We start from the raw sequence: 21,264 nt of genomic DNA on the forward strand, positions 1-21,264 counted from the left end.
GTAAGTTAGTTACAAGTAAAATAAAGTTAATAAATGCTCAAAATTTATCACTTTTTAATGATGTCATTACATTTCACTCCTGTCTACACTCTGGAGGGTACTTACATCTACTGGATCTGGGTGGAGGAAATACTCGTTCCTGCTCCACACTCAGTGACTTCACAATGGTAGCCTGAGATCAACCATGGAGGAGTACAAATGCTATATAAATCAGGGTTGGTTGGTTGGTTTCCTGAGAACCGGTTGTTGAACATTTACCAGCAACCCACTGGATATCTGTGTCCTTCAGAGACAAATGGGAAACTGCACCGTGTTGGGCAGGGGTGGGGGAGGGGAGGGAAAGCAGTTGCGGGGGAGAGGGGGAGGAAGGGGTGGGGAGATTGGGGGTGGGTAAGGGAGAGTGGGGAGAGGATGGGGAGAGAGAATAGCAGGAAAGAAAGCAAGAAGAGGGAGAAAGGAAGGGGGAGAGAGAGGAAGAGAGAAGGAAGACAGAGAGAGAAAGAAAAAAATATTTACTACCCTGAGGGAAACAATGGTTCTCTATAAGCAAATTATTTCAGATAACCAACACTGGGACTCTTCTTCTGAAAACCTCTCTAATGTTAGCAACAGAATTAATATTTTCTTAATGACTCAGGTCAGCCCTGTTGAGCAGACGTTCTATGGTGCTGCACGACCCTCCAGGCCACTGGCATGCACAGAGCTCTTTCTGTCTTCTGTGAGATGGCTCCAATCTTCTGAGCTTTTTATAGATTCTCTGTCAACCCCCTTACTGTCAGGCTGTCAGCTGTCACTTGTAGACTTTCTCCCAGTTCTTAGAGCAAGCAGTGTGGTGTGCTGCTTCTACATCACGGTGAACTAAGAAGTCAGGAGGCCAAGCTTGTTAGAACTGTGGCTCAAGTAAGAGTCAATATGCTCTCCCCAGCCCAAGACGCTCTCTCTAATAAATAAAGAACATAAACTCCAGGGCAGCTCCTCAGGTTCTCGAAGTCCCCCATCGGCTTTCTCCCAGGTTCTTCGCTGTGTTCCAAATGGTTGAGGTTACAGAATTAGTGACCTCTGGATAGCTGAGGTTTCACTAAATATATAAGACGTTCAAGGAGACAAACGAAAAACTAAACAGAGCTGATATTAACTAATCCAAAAGCGAATAAAAGTTCCGTCACATAAGTGACAGTCGATAGCCCAGACACCCGGTTCTCTTGCCAGTCTCTTTGCTTTGCCTGAGGCAGAGGGCCGAGCCAGCCCTGGCCTGGCTCCCCGGCTGTCTCTTCCAGCATCCCCAAAGGGCTCTGAATGGGTAGAACTGGAAACCATCAGATACAGGCAACAGTGGGCGAGAACAAGCTGGCACAGACAGCCCCACCTGCCAGCAGCTAATGCCAAGGGCTGGGCCCAGCTTCGACCATCTGCCCACCCTACCACTCCTCATGCACATCCCTGGGGGGAGGCTAGGAGCAGAGAGGTCCTATGACATGAACCAGGGCACTACCATAACTGAGCAAGATGGCGGCTGCGGAGAAGCCATCAACAGACAGGTCCCCTGATGGACAGGTAGCAGAGCGAAAACAGCCCTCAGCATGCCACCCATTTGTAGTGCAATCTGATGTAAGGACACAGACTGGCCCCTTCTGGGCACAATGCCATCCTCCTGAAAACGCCTGTCTCCATTTCACTGGATGTGGTCTTTGGGCTGGCACTAAATTCTGAAAATAAGAAAAGTATTTAACTGCTCATTGAATTCACTAATAAGGTACTTTTTAAAAATAAATAATGCACTTTTTAAAAAATTAATCTCTTTCCTTTTGTAGGGTTCTATTTGTTTTAAAATATTCTGAGAGCAACATAAAAGTTCTACTACATAGGCCTATCACCTCTTTACCCAGACTGTCACACACAAAAAATTTTTAAATAACTATAATAGAATAAGCTAGCCTAGAAATAGAAGAAAATTCCAAAAATTGCCCTTCTTGTACTGAGTATTCAACTTGTAAAGAAAGAAACAACAAATATCCTAAAATTAAAAACAGAAACTCTGGAAAGAATCCCATTATTTAATAGCTTTCCTTTATGCCTGGCACATAGTAGGCCCATAACAAATATTTACTGGGTGGCTGGCTGGATGGTTGAATAGATACAGTACTACAGACTGGATAGTCTGAAGTTAACCGACCTTCCCTAGGACTTTCATCAGCAGGATGCATCCAAAACCACATTGGGGCATGTTGAAGAAATAGAATTAACTAGTCAAGTAAAGTCTTTTCTAAAATGAGATCTGAGTATCTTTTCTTAGAGCCTGAGACTAGGGATTTTAAACACTCTTGTCTAAAGGCAAGTTCAGACCTGCCCCTTGAACAGTTGATATTTACTAACCATTTACCAATTGAGTGCACGGGCCATTGTGCCAGGAAATGAAAATGGGAGTATTGTGAGCAAGACGGGAAGGCCCAACCCAACATGAAAACACACTCACCAGAATCTATAATAGACCCACACAGACGAGGTCCCCTGACTTGTGACTATAGTGCATTGGGGAGACAATGATCTCCAATGAATGGTACAGGGTCAACTGGAGGAGGAAAAAATGAATCTTGATCCCTACCTTACACCATAAAAATCAATTTCAGATAGATTACAGATCTAAATATAAAAAGTAAAACAGTGAAGCATCCAAAAAATAACATCTTCATGACCTTGGAGCAAAGATTTCTCAAACAGGATACAAAGTGCCCTGACTATAAAGCAAAAAACTGGTAAATTGAACAATATTAATATTAAGAACTTCTATTCATCAAAAGACACTTAACATTACAAGAGTGAAAAAGGCAGCTCACAAGGTGGGAGAAAATACTCAAACAACACGTATTTCTGACCAAGGACTGGTATCTCGGATGTATAAAGATTAGTAGCCAGGATACATAAAAATCAGTAAGACAGACCACCTGACTCAACGTTTTACTTTTTAGTGGCAAAAGATTTGAACAGGCACTTCACAAAGAGGATCCCCAAAGTATCGATAAGCATATGAAAAGGGGCTGAACTTTCTAAGTCCTCGGGTAAATGCAAACTAAAACCAAAAGGTGATGGTACACCTAAGAGTGAAAATGAAAAAGAGAAAGCACCAAGTGTTGACAAGGATGTGAAACAACTGGCTTTCTCCTATACTGCGGTGGGAATGTAAGTCAGTATAATTACTCTTGGCTGCCATATACAATCATCTGGAAATATGCAGCAAAGCCGAACATATGCACACCCACTAAGCCAGGAATCTCACCATGATGCATATACACTGGCAGAAACGCAGACATATGTTCACCAAAAGACATGTGCAATAATGTTCACAGCACCTCGATTCAGAATAGTCCCAAACTGGAAACCTCTCAACTGCCCATCAAAGGCTTCTAGAACAGATGAAAAAGAAGTGGGATGTACTCACACGTGGAATATTGGATGGCAACTCAAATGAGCAAACCTGAGTGGCACGTGCTTCCAGGGCCTTTGCACTGCTGACGTCATCTCTCATTATGTAGGTCCAGGTTCACGTGTGACAACTTGCCCGGAGAGGCCCTTCCGTGGTCCCACCAAACAGGCCACAGTCATTCACCCATTCATCCCAGTGGCCTGTTCTGTTTCTTTCACAGCACCTCTGCCGAGCTGAACCCACTTTGGCTTGCTCAATGTACTTGGGTTTAGAGCACAGGGACTTGGCCTCTTTGGCTCACTGCAGGATCCCTGGCACCTGGACCCTCAGCATCTAAAACTACGTGATGTAGTTTTAGTTTTAGTTTAGTTTCAAATCAACTGATTTGAAGCTTATATCCACATAAGAGCCTGCCTGCAAACGTTTATATCAGGTTTATTTATAATTGCCCAAAACCTGAAGCAACCAAGATGTCCTCCAACAGCCGGATGGACAAATAAACTGTGGTACATTCATACAATGGGATATTACTGAGTTATAAAAAGAGCTGAGCTACCAAGTCACAAAAAGACATAGATGAATATTAAATGCCTATGGCTAAGCGAAAGAAGCCAGTCTGAAAAGGCTACATACAATCTGGTTCCAATTCTATGCTGTTCCAGAAAAGGCAAAAACTATGGCAATGCTAAAAAGATTAGTGGTTCTCAGGGGCCTGGAAAGAAACGGAAAGAGCTGAATGGATGACTCACAGGAGATTTTTTTAAGGTGATGATATTATTCTATGTGATATTGTGAGAGTATACATGACACTCTGCATTTGTCAAAACCCACAGAACTTTACAGCACAAAGAGTAAGCCTTTTGTATGCACATTAAAAAAAAAAGATCATTTAGGAGATTGGGGGATCCCAGAAGGGATGCAGAATGTGACAAAGCAATCTAACTACATTACAAATGTAGGAAGCAACCTCACTGAAGGCGGGGGAAGTAACTGGAAATGAGTGGAGTCTATAAGACCAAGTGCAACAGAAAATGCACGTGGACCTGCACTCTCCTTGATCATGCTGTTTCTGTACCCAAAAAGATAAGGACACCCTGATTTCCCAAAGTGTTATCAGCACTTAGTCGGCAAAGGTAAAGAATCGAAAATATGAACAAAATTGCTAGCTTATTTTTTCCTTAATTATCTGCAATTAAAAATAAAAACCTCCTGGCTGCCTCAAATGAGGAGAAGGCAAAGCCCCAGGAAAGCTGCTCTTAACATCGTAAAGCCCTGTGATAGGAGAGCTGGTGTCCTTGAAGGCAGGGAGCCCTTTCCTTACCAGTGACAATAGGCATATCCACGCCCACCTCTTTTTTAAAATAACCTTAGATTTCTCGCATAAGGGAATGCGTTCATTGGACAAAATGTAAGCAAAATAAAAATCACCAATAATGACACTAAAAACACTATGAATATTTATTACACATCTTTGCAGCCCTTTTCCTAGGCACATATGAAAGATACCCTAGGAAAAATATTTTTATCCAGAATGAATGTTATATGATAATAGATATATTATCACTTAACTCACATGCAATAATTCTCTTGAACCGAAAAGGTAATTCTCTTGAAGCAGCCCAACAAAATTTTTCATTCTGCGACACTGCCAAGGTTATTCCATATTCATAAAACCAGGTGTGTGACCAAAATTTTCAAACCCTCAAAAAAAAAAAATTCTAAATAAAAACTCCAAAAGCCTCTGTTCTCTTTTTGGCCAAAGAACGTACCTTTACCTTGAATATTTGTAGCAACAAGGATGAATCGATCATGGCAAAAAAAGCATAGACGTTGCTAGTGGTACTTGAATAAATATCATGGGCTTTTCCTGGGATGATTTTTTAACATTATTAATCCTCAAAAGATCCCTGAGAGGGCTATATCATTTAAAAGGGGAAATTAAAGGAAGCCAAGGATGACGACTTATAACCACACTGTGAGTAAAGGCAGGTGCAGGGATCCTGCCTCGTCCTTCTGGGCAGACCAAGCCTACTCCTTATAATGCGACGCCCCGCACCAGGCCAGGCATTAAGCATTTGTTTATTTTTTTTTTAGGATTTTATTTATTTATTTGACAGAGAGAGAGAGACAGCGAGAGAGGGAATACAAGCAGGGGGAGTGGGAGAGGGAGAAGCAGGCTCCTTGCTGAGCAGGGAGACCGATGCGGGGCTCGATCCCAGGACTCTGGGATCATGACCCGAGCCTAAGGCAGACGCGTAACCGACTGAACCACCCAGGCCAGGCATTAAGCATTTAAAAGGAACCCAAGGTCTAAACCAATAAGGAATCTCTGAAATGAGACAACTTATTTCCTACCACCAGCAGGAAGCCATATCTAGGAACTTTTCCATTTGTTGTGATTTTGTAAAGTGGGGCCAGAGGGAAAAAGACAGCCTGAATTCCTTGAGAAGGCTGGTCCACGCCATGCCCACCAGACCTGCTCAGAGCCCCCGCCTCACACCTGCAGAGGTGGGGTGGGCCAGTGGCTTCATCATAATGGCTGACTTGAGAATCTACACTTCACTAAATGTTTTATACATTCTCTGTATCTCATTCTTCGCCCTCCTTCACTGTCTTAAACTGCTTTATGCGAGGCAATTTACAGTAAGGTGTCAATGATAAACAGACCAGTTCCTCATTTTCTTCTTCTTTAGAGCAATGAGTTAACTCAAACGTGGGATATTTCACATATAAAATGCAGCCCACTCTCCCTCTCTGAAGTTTAACATGCGAATATCCTAGAGGTTTGAGAAATGACTGGCAGCTAAACACTTTTAAAGTCTCAGGCTAGTTTAGATGATGTCCTATTTACCTAAATACACACGTTTTCATTTAAACATCCATCCATATAAACTGCTTCTGGCAGAAGATTACTGAATGCTGAACCATCTGGGGTTTGATGAAGAAATGGAATATTCTAGCTTAACAAAAGGCACTTGTCTACCAGAGATAGTACATGTTATTTTTTTTTTAGTTGTAATATTTGTAGGCTCTTTTCATTATGGCAAGCATAATCATGTTTTAGCACCAAATCAATGACTCATTTTCTCTTGACTTGTCAGAGAGCTGCCACACCCCATCACCAACAGAAGAAAAACCAGTTGACTACTTAGAATTGTTATGTTGAGTATTGGCTCATAAGAACTAAACAGAAAAATCATCTTTACCAATCTGAAATCTCAACACCTTACCTATTTGGCTTGAAACAGATTTGATTCTTTTAACATTTGCAGAAATGAACGGAGCATCTACATCTGTTGTACTACTGACATATAAAATATAAAAGATATTAACAGATGATTCAACAAGCAGCTCAGGACAAAAATATCCTTTAGCAGAAGCAAAAGAAGTTGTTAAGGCATTTGTACATTTTATTTAGAAGCATCATTTCTTTACTTCTATCATGTGACAGGTAATAGCTGATGCTTTCAAACAGGTAGGATAAAATACCCACTCTGCAACCAATGTTTTATTTAAAGTGAGTTTCTAACTTTTCACCTCAAAACTCCATCTATGTGGACAGCTAGAGAGTGTAAGGGCTCCAATATTAACTGTTCATGCAGACTTGACAATCCAAGAAATAAGTAGTACACTTCCTAGGATATATACTTGAGTACTGATGGATTTGAATTTTGCTAAAGAAATCGTTGAATCCTGTTGATGGTTCATCTAATAAATGGCAAACATAGAATGGAAACCTTTTGTAAACTGTTCAACTAAGATGAAGCATATTTGAAAATCTATCAAATAACTAAGCAGAGGAGCTTTGCCTGGTGTATGGGGCAAACATTCTAGAATAGTTGGAAATGACCAGGGTGAGGGAGGTGACCCACATGGTCACTGTTTCCAAGTGTGAGTCTTCCTCTTTTTCCTGCTGGCAATTTAAACTCAGGCATGGCTCAGGCATGGAACTAAGCCTCTCTCAGCCTCAGTTCTGTTATTTTAATTTTTTTTTTTAAGATTTAATTTATTTATTTGAAAGAGAGAGAGAGAGAGCACAAGGGGGAGGAGGGGCAGAGGGACAAACAGACTCCCCTCCGAGCACGGGGGGGGGGGGGGGGGGGGGGCGGGGCTCAATCCCAGGACCTTGAGATCATGACCTGAGCCCACCCAAGTGCCCTTAAGCCTCAGTTTTGTTGTTTTAAAAATGAGGTAGCTACTGGGGCATGTGGGTGGCTCAGTCAGTTAAGCGTCTGACTCTTGATTTTGGCTCAGGTCATAATCTCAGGACTGCAGAATTGAGTCTGCACTCGGAGGGGAGTTTGCTTGAGGTTCTCTCTCCCTCTGCCCCTCCCCTCCGTATGCATGCTCTCTCTCTCTCTCTTTCAAATAAATAAATCTTTTTTTAAAATGAGGTAACTACTTCTATCCCAGAGTCTTTGTGTGAACTGAATGGGATTATCTGTTGGTGCTTTATGGATTCTATCATCATACAAAATAAACAAATATTATTAAGAGCAAAAAATACTGCTTTCCACTTCCGACCAGAAGTGTCCTTGAAAAATCTTAATTTATTTTTTCTATCATGTCATGCTCATTCTAAAACGAACTATAAAATGACATTCTAGGAAGAAATTCCCCAGTGAAAATTAATTTGTTTACACAGATTTATTCAGCCTCTTAATTTAGGCTACTTTGTACCCTTCACCTTTTAAAAATTTTATTTCCTAAAGCTGCTATTCTCCCTCTCAGATGCTCATTTTATATCTCAACACAAGTTAAAAATAAATACCACTATTAGTCAATTATGAGTTGCCAAGGTAAAGGACAAATAATAGGAACAGGAAAAGCCCCCCAGCAGACAATATTATAAGTTACACATTAAAAATTTTTAAGTCAAATACACCAGCTCTTCTTAAAGGTTAACCCAATTAAATTTTTCTTTAAAAGGCAGGTAGGGTACCTATGATGTCCTCAGCGTCAAGATTTCAAATTTAACTTAGAAGTCAATAGTAGGAAGTGCTGGAGGAGGGAAAGAGGGTGTTTTTAAAAGGCTTCTCAATCTGATTCTTCCTATCCAAGCCACGTCACACAAGAGATCATGCCAAGGGAAGGATGGATACACTCTCACTTTAGCTACTGGAATTAGCTCTGCAATTAGATGATCCTTTGGTGAACTAGCCTAATGCTTGTCTCAGGTTTGCCTTAAGAGAGAAAGACGCTTCGATAACCGCTTTAAGTATCACCCTCTCTTTAATAAATCCCATTTTCTGCAGTGTAGGGAACCTTTATCATAGAAGCTCTAAAGGGTAGAGCTTAAAAACCCTAGACCAGCCCCATTTTTTCAGGTAAGGAAAGAAAACCTGAAAACAGAAGTCTATCATGAATATGACTTGCCAAGGTCATCGAGCTAATTAAGCAGCAGCCCAAGGTCCTTCCCATAACATCCTGGGAACAATGGACATGCTTTGATTCCATAGATTTCACAGATGCCAACAAGGACCCGGAGCCCACAAATAAGATATCCTGTCCTGGTTCATTGATTCCTGAAGTTCGGCTGGCTAGTAAGAGATTACTTTCTCTTACTTAAAACCTTACTTCCTACTAAAATGAAAGATAATTAAAGTGTGTTTAGTCATTTACACTATAAAGGGAACGAATTTATCATATCCTTTCCTGAAAACAGGCTTTGAGTAAAGGGAGAAGCACAGAGCCACTATGCAGTAAATAAATGTACTGGATACACTAAGACAACTGGGAACAGGACATAGTCTCTGCCCGCAAAGGGCTTTCAGTCATATGGACACCTCCATTCTCTTGTAACAGAAAGGGTTCCTTTCTTGTTCTTTTCCTCTTACCCAATTTTCAAGGATGAAGGCTTCCTATTCCCCTTTCCGCATCTTTGCAAATATCTGTTGGAACGAATGAATGAATCAATACTCCCAAGTTACTTCCTGCCCTAAGGATTCTTCAAAAAAGGAAAAGCCCTTCTTTGATCATTTTTTCCTCAACCATAAAGTCATGTGTTAGAGACGAATCTGCACTCTGGTCTCTTCTTTTTTCTAAGGTTTTACACCGTGAAACAGATTTCCCGAGCACCAGTCCTGACTCAGAAAAACCTGGTTAGACTTTACTGACCCAAACTTTGAAGGAGAGGCAGGAATCTTGGCTCACATTCCCTGTTCTATTAAGACTTGTGTGAGCCCGTTGCTCTGAATCTTATCTGCTGATGGAAAAGCACTCACCCCTTCTTTGCCCAGCAAGCACAGCTACTCTCAGAGAAATGAACAATGACTGTGCAAATAAAATAGGATTCTTGTACATACTGAAAAATTAAAATTAGAGAGAAGAATGGCAGTAACCTGTGATTACTTCCTTGGAAGACTCTTATCCCCCTACCTCTGTGTTTTATTCCTTTGCCACTTCCTTTCCATTCACAGGTTCAAAGGACAGCACAGATATAATTCACAAGCAGGGGAGAGAACCGAAACTTTGAGTCAACAATGAAAAAGTAGACTTATAACCCAGGCAGAGCTGAATTACATTAGTGCAGTTAATTTGGGGTTTGTCTTTCTGAAATGCACAGTTCCAGAAGATGGTCTGGAGGGCCAGTTTCGGTCACACTCACTTGGCGGCCAGGTGCTGGACACCTCAGGGCACCCAGGTGTGTGAGAGACACTGGGGCTGCAGGGGCCACAAGACCCTGCCCTCACGAAGCTGCAAGACAGGATTATACGAAGTGTTCCAAGAAAGGGGTGAGTAAGCACAAGCCAGCGGAGGCCTGTCAGCCAGCCCGCCAGGGAGGACGTGTCAGAGAAGCTTCCTAGAGGAGATACCCCAAGGGTGAGCCTGAAGAACAGGAAACAGGTGGACAAGTAAGGTAGGAGAGGTAAGGAGAGATGGTCTGGCAGAGAGAGAAGCAAGCTTGAAGGGGTCCTGTCTGCCCTGCATTCAGGGGTGGGGGACAGGGGCAAGAGATGAGGCTACAGAGGCGGGCAGGGTAAGCCCCTGAGCCCTGGCTGCAGCCTAAGGTCTCATGCTTTGTCAGGAAGGCCGTGGGAAATAACAGGATCCAGCCTGCATTTCAGAAAACACTTTGAATCACCACAGTGAGGGGCAGTTGGAGGGGAGGGCTCAGAGGGGGAGGTCCCAGCCCAGGAACCTGAGACACGTGTCTGCTCCTGACTCTGCCATTGAGAGGGACGTGGCCTCTGACCGGGGCCTGTTGCTCAAGCTCCCCGCACCTCAGTTTCTTGCAGAGTTACTGCAAGGTTGGGGTATGCAGTAGGAACTCAGTAAATCGAGCTGTGGGGCAGCATTGCGGCTATGTGCCTCTGGGGTCAGCATGACCTGAGACGGGGACAGGTCACGGCTTCTCTGGTCTCGGTTTCTTCCACTACAAAATGAAGAAATGAAGAGAACATCACCACCCCACCCTCCTAAAGTTATTGTAAAGTTTGACTGTGGGAGACAAAACGTACAAGTCCCCTGGCCCTCCGCGGGGAGCTGTATTAGCGGACAAGCAGGGGGCTGCTGCTGGCGGCCATACCAGGACTCGGGGCGGTAGTAACTGCAGAGAACTGAGATGGAAGCATCAATCGGTGAGAAATGTTAAGGTGTCGCACGAATGCGGTGGCAGCGAGAAGTCAAGGCACCGGGTTGCAGAGCCGTAAGGAGCGAGTGTCGACAAGACTCTGAGGCTGCCAGGTGTGATGTGGAGGGCAGAGGCAAGAGAGAGGATGCCAGCAGTATCTGTGGCTGGGACATCCGTGGATGCCATTCACTCACGAGGGAAGGGAGGAAGAGGAGGAGGTCTGCAGAGGAAGGTAAACTCCATTTGCAGGCCAGTTACCCACGAGGCTCCCATGGAGCATCTAAGTGGAGTTATCCATTTCAAAACTCTCTGAATATGTCTGGTCCTCAGAAAACAGATCTGGGCTAAAAATACAGATTGAAGAGTTGTCAGCATATGGCCAGCAACTGAAGCCACGGGAATATTCGTATCACCCAGAAAGAGCGTGCGAGAGCAGGGGAAAAAAAAAAAACAACAACACAGAAGGCAGAGCAGGGGCCCAAAGACAGACCCTGTGCAACATCAGATCAAAGAGCTGGGCAGAGAAAGAAAACCCAGAAGGGGGCTGGAAGAGTAGCTAGAGAAGCGTGGGAGACCTGGAGGGGCTGCCTCAGAAGCCAAAGGCTTCCCCGGGGAGTGGCCAAGGGCGTCTAACGTGGCAGGAGGGCCAAGGCAAATAAAGCCTCACACAGTCCCCCTGGATTGAGAAACAGCAAGGTCCTCGGGGCAGCTGTGGTGGATAAACAGTGTCTGGAGAAAGATCCAGAAAAATAGATAGTAAGAGTGGCAACCAGAGGGGATCCAGGACTGGGAAAGGGAAGCGTTTTTCATGGCCGGTGATGGTTGCTGTTTCTAGCAGGGAGCCCAGCTGCCAACCCATCCAAGGCAGGAGGACGATGAAGGGAAGAGGCCCCCGGACGGGCGGCCGCACTGGCTGGCGCAGGAGGAGGCCGAGGACTGGGCTGCAGAGAAGGAAAGAGCATGGAAGATTTGCCTTGAAAAGACGAAGGACGGTTTGAAATTCAAGCCATGAAATAGCCAAGTACGGCCTGGGAAGACTAGGGAGTAAACTGCAAAATGAGATAGTGCGCAAGGTGCACGCACCACATGGGAAGAAACAATGCAGACCTTGCTCTTCCCTCATCTGGAAAGAGAGACTCCTCCGAGGAGAGTTGTCAATGAGGCAAGGTGCAGCCAGGTGCAGCCAGGTGCAGCCAGGTCGTTTCAGAGCTGGGAGAAAAGCACAAGACCCTGGAAGCAAAAGCATGAGTCCGAGGCGAGAATGCAGGCAGAACTAGTATGTCAGGGGCACAGCAGAAGCAGAGGAAAAGAGGGTGGGCGGGAGACACCGGGAACATCAGATTCTCAAAAGAATTCTCTCGATCTAAGCTGAAAAATCAATGCACTGCAACCACGATTTGTAAACACCTGTTTGGAGCAGATAAGCCAATGAAGGTAAGTGTACTTTTCAACAACGCTGAAATAAAACAGTAATAATGCAAGAGTGGGATATGGATTACTGTAACAAAACCATAAATCTGTTTTTTTTTTTCCTAGCAGTGACTCTAATAAAGAAACGCCACCAACTCACTCAATGCTAAAATATGGCTTCTGATGACTGACTCTTTTTCATTCATTCAAATAAATGCCTAATGGTTGAAGAACTGTGCTCTTCCACACTAGGACATACACAAAGAAAATTCACGCAGATTGAAGTCTAATTTCTCCATACATACATGAAAATCCACAGGAACTTCCAGAATAAGGAAGATTCTAGAAGAAAGGGTAATGATATAGAGACGATTTGCCCACGTTCAAGTTCAAACACATACCGATATCCCTGACCTCAAAGTATCCACTCATCTTCTCCAAATTCTACCACCGAATAGATGCGAATGCCTTGTTTTCTCTTCCTTCCTGTCTTCTGCCCACATCACAGAGAATCAGCAGTAGTTAGTGGCTGGTTGTGGTTCAAGGTACAACAGTGACTGTACCTACTGTGTTCCAGATGCTACGTTCCACGTCTTTCCCAACTGGTCCTCACGACAACCTTGCAAAGAGGCCAGGGTGATCCCCTTAAATATAGCGGAAGGTGAGGCTCAGAGAGGTTACGGAAATTGCCTACGTTCTCACGACTACTGAATGCTGGGGCCACGAGGTGACTTCAGGTTCTTCTAGCCACGGAACACTTACTCTCTTAACCACCGCCTCCACCCCGAATTTCCCTAACTACTGTTCCAAAGGGAAACGTGTGAAGCACTTTTCTTCCCTTGGCAATTGAGAATTCTTTTATTCGTAGACTTCTAACACATTTAATTTATTCCTTAATATTTTACAGATTGAGTTTATGGAGGTTTAAAAAAAAAAAAAGCAGTTTTTTTAAAAAGCCTATTCATTCTCCAATACCCAAACACATGGAGATTCACCAAATGATCCACAAACCAAGTTCTAAGCAATAGCTTCTACCTTCTGGCTCAGGTACTAAGAAAGCAGCAAAACAGGGAAATGTGATGTTGTTAGAGTGGGAACCTATATACAAAACAAGGACCTGAACTTAAAGCTAGAAGCTTGATCCAGGTATAAGAACAGCTCCCCGGTGGTGGTATTTCCCCCTACAGGCATGATCAGCCAACTCAGAGGCTCCAACAGCCACTTCTGGGGAGTACACAACACACACAAGTTCACGGAAGGTGCCTGGAGCTGTTCTGCCTCGAGAAGCAGTCGGTGCAAGGGGGTGCATCACAATTCCTGGACATGGCCCTGCGCTGCCACATTTCAGCTGTGGGCCCTGGGGCAACTTTCTGGCATCTCCATGACTCACTTTCTATACTGACAAAATGAGAATATCAGAAATTGTTACTAGGACTACACGAATCATACCTGATGCACAGAGATCATTTAATAAACACCAGGTAATTCTATCACCTATGTTTAGGCTTTTCCCTTTCTGGAGGAGTATTTTTTTTTTTAAGATTTATTTATTCTAGAGAGACAGAGAGGGGAGAAGGGCAGAGGGAGAGAGAGAATCTCAAACAGACTCCCCGCTGAGCGCGGAACCCAACTCGGGGCTTGATCTCGCAACCCTGAGATCATGACCTGAACTGAAATCAAGAGTCAAATGCTTAACTGACTGAGCCACTGAGGTGCCGCTGGAGGAGTATTTTTAAAACTGCATGCCACTGTCCAAAAATGTCATGGAATCTATTTATTTTTTAATTAATTAATTTTTTAAGAGAGAAAAAGAGGGGCAGAGGGAGAGGGAGAGAGAGAATCTTAAGCAGGCTCCACGCCCTGTCTGCACTGGGCCAGATGTGGGGCTCACTCTCACAACCCTGAGATCATGACCTGAGCCAAAATCAAGAGTCAGACACTTAACTGACTGAGCCACCCAGGGCCCCCTGAAATCAATTTAGAGGGTCACAACCAGCAATTCTGGAAAAGGAAATAGGACATTGTATTTAAACATTAATAAAGTCATATTTTACACTACCCTTGTCATTTTTTTCTCTAGCATACATGGTAATATTAAGTGGTGCTTTGTGAATCCATGTGTCTTTCATACATCCATGTGTCCGTGTGTCAGGCAGCAATCTAAAGGGTATTTCTTCCTAGAGTCACCATCAAAACAAATCAAACTGCAAAACTGGAAGTACAGATGTTATCTTGACACTAGGCAAGATGAGAAAAAATGATATGACTTATCCAGTAAGCCATCTTGCAATACTTGTCAAAGGAGACTCGATGCCAGATTTCAAACGCTCTTAAAAACTGTCTGGGTCTGGATGAGATATGAAAATGTCTCAAAACAGAAATTCTTAAATGAGGATACAGATCCATCCTAACAGTTCCATTATAACCAAATCCTTAGCTGAAAATTTAACTATCTGTACAAGAAGATGAAATGGAAAATAACTATAACTAAGCATTTTAGAATTTATAAAAAACACTTATCTCTATATCCAAAAGGCTGTTTGATGTGGCGTGCAGCAATACTGCCCTCAGACTGGGTAAGAAGGGCCATGGTCCTGGGCCCTAATCCTCCCACACCCATCTTCCTGCAGAGCTCCTGGGACCAACTGGACCCACCTACCTGGAACCGCTGTCCCTCTGTCTGGTTTTAGGCTCTGCTGCAGATCCCCAGAGTTTCCTGATCCAATACCAAGCCATTTCCAGTGCATGAACAGGCTCCTCCCGGATCTGTCCTCCCAAGGGGGCCTTTGCCCCTGGTCTGAGCCAAAGGTATGATGAAGGGTAGACAGAGTAGACAGAGATTGGGTATGCGAGCGGACACAATGCTCTTCACCAGGTGAGACTGTACTGTGGGTGGGAAGAAAAGAAAGCAGGCGCGAGGCCAGGGGATTCTCCAGCTGCATTCCAGCTGTGAGCTCTGGGAAGTCTGAGAATTCAAAATTCAAACCTAGCCTTCCAGGCCACTATGGAGATATCATTGTCAAGGGAGGTAGACAGAATAAATTTTATATCATGCTCATTACAAATGCATTATTTTTAAATATTTAGATCTATGCTCTGAGGGCCTCCATCTGTTCTCTTGCATGGGCCCCTGCAAACTTAAGAGGCAGGGCCCGGTGATTAGCATGTGGGCTCAGAGCCACACGGCCGCGGTTCATACTCCCATCCCCATGCCCTGCCCTTCACCAGCTCTTCGAGCTTGGGAAAGCCTCTTACTCTGGGTCTCAGTTTCTTCATTTGTAAAACAGACAACAGCACCCTCTTCATAGGGCTGTTGTAAAGACTAAATCAATTAGTCCATATAAAGTGCCGAGAACAGCACCTAATAAGCACTCCACAGATGCTGTCTTCAGGTTATTCTCCATACAAAATTGACTGGCCACTGCAAACTTCAAGACAAGACCACAGCCAGGAAGTTATTCTGTGTATTTCTTCTTTCCCACTCCTAATTTTAAATATCATGCTCTATGCCTCTCCAAAAGATCACTATTTTCTATTCCGAAAAGGACAAGTCATCCAACTGCTGACTGGCCTGATATAAGTTCTTCTGAAGTTAAATATGTGTTCATCATCTCCCCCAATTTGGCAGAAAGCTCAGGCCCCCGGCCAGTTTGAAGTCTGGCAAATTCGCTTTCTGTGTCAATTGCATGCAGTAAAAATTTGACAACATTACCAATTTTAAGTGTAAAAGAAACATTCCCCACCCTCTATATTCATGAGATTCAGAGCAATTAGTCCTTCTCGGTTAAGAAAGCAGGGGCTGACATACTTGAAGACATCAGCAAGGAAAGGCTACAGACCAGAGAAGCTAAGCTAAAAATAGAGCCCCACCGGTGGAGAAATAGATGGAAGACAACAATTCTTTATATGCCTATTTATGAGTCCACATGCTTTTTGTCATTAAAGGAAGATGGTCATCAGCTTGGTAATTACAAACTGCCAACAACCTTCTCAATGACCAATATTCCTTAAACCTAAAATGACAGAGCAAACAACTTAAAGAGAAACACTTGTCACATTGTAATGACATGCTGGCAGCATAAAGCCCTCTCTCAAATCTCCAGTTTGCTGTATGCCAGAAGGTCTAAAATAGGAGAAGAGATGTACCAGGAAAAGATTCAAGGTGATGTTTACCCTTTAAAATATGTATCTAACCTACATGTTCAATACAATGAACATCCAATCCACCATTTTTCCCCAATTATTCTGAAGAATGTTTAAATTTTTTGATTTGCCAACCTGCTAAGGGGCCAGAACTCTTCTAGTTTCCCCAACTACACCTAATTAGCTTCCCATAAAAGGAGCACTGCTAAAGCACTCTTAATTTCAACAGTAGTTTTTCTATTAAATCTTCTCCAAATCCAAAATGGAGTATAAAGGTCAGTATGAAATAAATGAAAATTAATTGGGTTCTACAGAGGCAAGACTGAGCACATCCATCCACCCAACAGTAATCCCATCTAAATCAAATACAGTGTTTCTTGAAAGAGTTTTGCCAACTTCCTACAAAAAAAAAAAAAAAGAAAGAAAGAAAGAAATCCCAGAAACACTTCCTCTGTTGGCCGGGTTTTATTTATGCAATTAAAATGGCTTTTTGTAAGAGCCAGGCTGGGGAAACAATATATTTTTACAAGCCTATTAGTCATATAGTCAGGCTTCATTATATCCTAATCATTCATCAGTAGTCCCTAATGAGGATGCTGTTGCCTCCTATCCTGAGAATGTTAAGGAAAGGATGTGTTCACAATAGGCCATAAAATGTGTGAAAAACAGAATACCCCAAACCAGGAGAAAAGCCAATGAGTTCATCTGGCTTTCATTTTTGCTGAACAGCGCTAACAGCTGTATGGACACAAACCTGCTTTAACTTAGAAGCCGAATCCTTAATTATTAATCCCCTCCATTCTCCCACCCTTCCCAAACTCCACGCCCTTAAGAGAAGTACAATACTTCATTCAGAATCGCTGTTATTAAAGACTCTCATGGGGAATCATTTTGGCTTCAGTCATTTTTCTAGCAGACGTTTGTTACAGTTTATTCCAAATATTTCTCCTAACATCAAGCATCTACGCGTCCGTCGGACTTGTGTATGAACCTTGGCCCCCGAACCGTGGGAAGTCACAGGGGTCGCCGCGGAGGGGAAGCTGGTGGATTCCGGGCATCCCGCACACCACCCGCAGAGCTACCTTCCTTTCACCCAGGCACCCTTCCAGGTTGCCAAAGGCTCTCACCCTGCGCCCATCAACAGGAGTAACCGAGCTCGACCAGGGGGGGAAAAAAAGCTGCTTCAACAAAGCCCAACGTGTAAAGCTTGGGTAAATGCAAGGATGAATTATGGGGACGCGCGTCGGGGCTCGCTGCAAAAGGGAAAGCGTTCATCTCATGATTTTGATGTAGAATTTCAGGAACCGAGGGGTCCTCTGGGATCCCCAGAACCTCTCCTCTCCGTTAAGCAGCTTTCAGGTCCCTTCCTGCTCCCCCTCCACAGAAATCGGGATTGCCAGGATCTCAGCAGTGAGTACTGTTCTTGTTGGGTTAGGCGCAGCTGGGGTGAGCCCTTCTGAGGGTAGCTGCAGCTGGAGCCTAGAGGCGCCCCGGGCTCCGAGAAAAGCAAGGTGCTTAGCAAAACCCAACGCTCCCCACTGCCAACAAGGGGGCCCGCAGCTCTGCGGGAACCCGGCATCTGGACCCAGGCAGGGGCGTCCCAACTGTGGCGCCCCGGCGCCAGAGGGCACCCCGGAGAGAGAACGCCCTGCGCCTCGCTCCCAGCTCTGGGTCCCCAGGAGACAGGGCGGTGCGCACCCGAGAGCTGGAGCCCTGGAGAATTCCGGTGTGGGCACAGTGGGGCGAGGGAGGCCCCCGACCCTCCCGGGCCCGCGCTCAGGTACCTCGCAGCCGTACAGCTGACCCAGCTGCTCCACGATCCACTCCTCCAGCACCAGCCGCTTCCGAAGCTCCTTGCGATCGTATTTCACTGTCACTTTTCCCTGCTGGTGGCGCCGCTGCTGCTGCTGCTGCTGAACCTGCCCCGCCGCGGCCGCCGTGGCCACGGGCGCCGAGTCCTCCCGGGAGGAGCCTGAGCCACTGCTCGAGCCCGGGCTGCCGCCGGCGCCGCCCCGGGGACTCTGGAAGAAAACCCGCGCGCCGCCGCCGCCGGCCCCACCGGCCGCCTCGCTGCTGCCCGTCGCCACCGACATGTCCCCGCGCGCGCCAGAGCCCGAGTGCGGCCCGGAGGAGGGGCGGGCGGAGCGCGCCGGGCGCCGCTAGCACCTCCGGCCGGGCAGCGGCATGCGAGGGGCTCCGCCGCACCTGCTCCGCGCGCCGCGCACGCCCGGCAGCCCGGCTCGTGGGGAGGTCGGGAGGAGCCTCGGCGACACGGAGGAGGACGGGAGGGGGAGGGCGGGAAGAGGGAGGGGCGGGGACGGCGGCCTTAAAGACGCCGCCGAGGACCCTCTAGGTCCTGCCGGGGGAGGCGGGTCTGGCGCCTCGCGGGCACAGGGCCCGGGGCGTGGGAGTTGCGCGCGGAGGCGGGAATGTGTGCGCGTGGGCACGCGCGGCCGCCTATGCGTAGACACCGGAGAGGACCGGCTTGGGTCTGGTGCCAGAGATGGTCCTCCGCGCGGGTGACCGTGGCCTCTCCTCCCGGAGACGCGGGATTGCGCCTTTCGCCCCCAGCAGTCCGAAGCGCACGAAACCCGCCGCCTCCAGCGGCCTGGCCGCCCCCCCGCCCCCGGCGCTGCCCCGGGGGGCAGGGGAACCGCCCGGAGAGGGACGCGGGGAGGGACCGCGTCGCAGGTTCCTCTTGAAGGTTTTCTTTGCCCTCCCGCCTCTTCGGATGGCGGGGAAGCGTCTCTCTCCCTCCTGTCCCCACCCTCCAGCTCCAAACACATTCCTATTCATGCCACTTCCTCTCTTAGATTGTGAGAAAAATTGACGAGGCGATGTTTGTGCAATCAGACAATCAAAGCGCCTGAGAAATTCTCTTCAGACCAGTTTTTCTCTCCTTACAAAGTGTCTGTTTATTCGCAGGCAGAGCATTCATATATCTTTGTATCTAAAGGGCTGCAGGCTTGATCCATCGCTTGGCTAAGAGGCTGGGGACACCCAGACAGCAAACATTTCTCTAAAGGAGTCAGTGCTGTTTACTGGGCTTACATTTCTAGTATTGCATTCCCTGGCTAGTCAGCTTTCCTCTCTCTCAATACCACTGCCAAGCTACCTCTTTTTACTGGGGAAAGCAATTGCACTAATTCTACTCTACAAACATCAGGCAGCCAAGTAGAGTTACAAATGAATGAGCTTATTATAAAGGTTTAGGGCAAAGAGATGGGGAGGGAAATTATAAACAGAGAACTGCATGTGGATGTGTGTAAAATTATAGGGAGACGCTACTATACGTCTCTTGTACCTAACATTACATTTCTGTTCAGGCAACCGAAAGAAACCACAAAGATGCTTCAACACATTAAGTGGCTTTTGTGAACTTCTTGAAAAAGCTGGTGAGGTTCACCAGCAGCTACTCAAAAAAGTTTCTCAGAAGGAAAGTAGATAAAGTTGATTTCTTCTGAACATTTTCTAAGGTATCCCTGTGTGGGGTTCTAGACCAACAGCTGTAAAGGGAAATAAAAGAAGTAACCAACAACTTTCTCCCTGGCTTTTCCAGCTCTGCAGTCAACCAGTGTGCAGGTCTGCTCTACCCAGATTTATGATCAGCTTTGTTCCGTCCCTTTGAGGTTTTCACCAAGAGCCTGAGAAGGGATTTTCCCAAGGAGTTCCATACCTGAAGCTCCTCATCAGGGCAAGCCCTGAAGAGTGAAAGTAAAGGATCTAGTGGGGGATTGTGTGAAATGGGATGGCTGGAGTCCTATCACAATTAGAGGGGGTCAAGGCTGAAACCTCTCTACCCCATGGAAGAGGCCAACTGTCCTCAAGGTAGGTTCCCCACCCAACTTTTCACAGACAAAGGACATAGAACTACCATGATTGGCCCCTAGAGATTGATGACTGTTTTCCACATCATCACCACCCTCAAACTGCCTGGGGCATCAGAGGTTGTTCTAAACCCTGAACACGTAGCCAAGAGGGTGAGTACCTCTGTTGGCCAGGAGGAAGAGGATGGAAGGAGGTGGTGATTGATCAATGACAGAATAAGCTTGTCTGGCTCCAGATATCTGGCACTGGTCCAAGTTAGCTAGCCCCAGCTTTAACCAACTGAACCAACCAGGAGAATTTCAGTCAAAACAAAAACAGCTAAAATTATAGTTAATGAAGGAGAAACTACATAAAAAGTCTCCCTCATTCTGGCACTAGGACCTGGCTCTACCAATATTTTGAAAAATTGTGCCTGTGATCCAGGAGTATGGCAAAGAGTGGAAAATTCCAACCAATTCCAACTCCTTTGAGTCTTTGGACAATGAATTCAGTCATTCAAGAACAACTTCAAAGAGTTTATAAAAATTCACTAAGTTCTTTCTGAGAAATTCTTGTGTCAATTTTTTTTTTTCACTGTGTAGGATCCTTTTTTCCTTTGTGCTTAAAACTCAGCTTTCACTTACAACTTCAAAAATGACAGGTAATAAGAGACATTTAAGAAGAAACTTAGGGTTTTAAGCATCTTCACTTATGAAAAAATAGCCAGTGAGGGGTCCGTCTCTTTCCTCACATACCTTGACCTTCGTTGCCCAAATGAGTCACCTTGACTTACAATTAGGAGTTGAACTAACATGAAAGTTCCTCTTCCTGTAAATCCATTTGCTCCATCCAGGACATGATGTACACTTGAAGGGAACTCCCCACCACACACACACACACACACACACAC

At 45.5% G+C, this 21,264-nt stretch overlaps 1 protein-coding gene across 1 annotated transcript in view; it reads right to left on the reverse strand.

The window, feature by feature from the left end:
- PPP1R14C (protein phosphatase 1 regulatory inhibitor subunit 14C) overlaps nt 1-19,296 on the reverse strand; it is an 89,341-nt gene extending 70,045 nt beyond the window's left edge. The window contains exon 1 of the mRNA XM_021693409.1: nt 18,332-19,296. Coding sequence (XP_021549084.1) covers nt 18,332-18,640 — 309 coding nt within the window. The 5' untranslated portion in view covers nt 18,641-19,296. The remainder of the gene's footprint in view (nt 1-18,331) is intronic.
- Between the last annotated feature and the right edge of the window lie 1,968 nt (nt 19,297-21,264).

Source organism: Neomonachus schauinslandi, chromosome 8, assembly GCF_002201575.2.
Source record: "Neomonachus schauinslandi chromosome 8, ASM220157v2, whole genome shotgun sequence".
In the NCBI taxonomy this organism is placed as follows: Eukaryota; Metazoa; Chordata; class Mammalia; order Carnivora; family Phocidae; genus Neomonachus; species Neomonachus schauinslandi.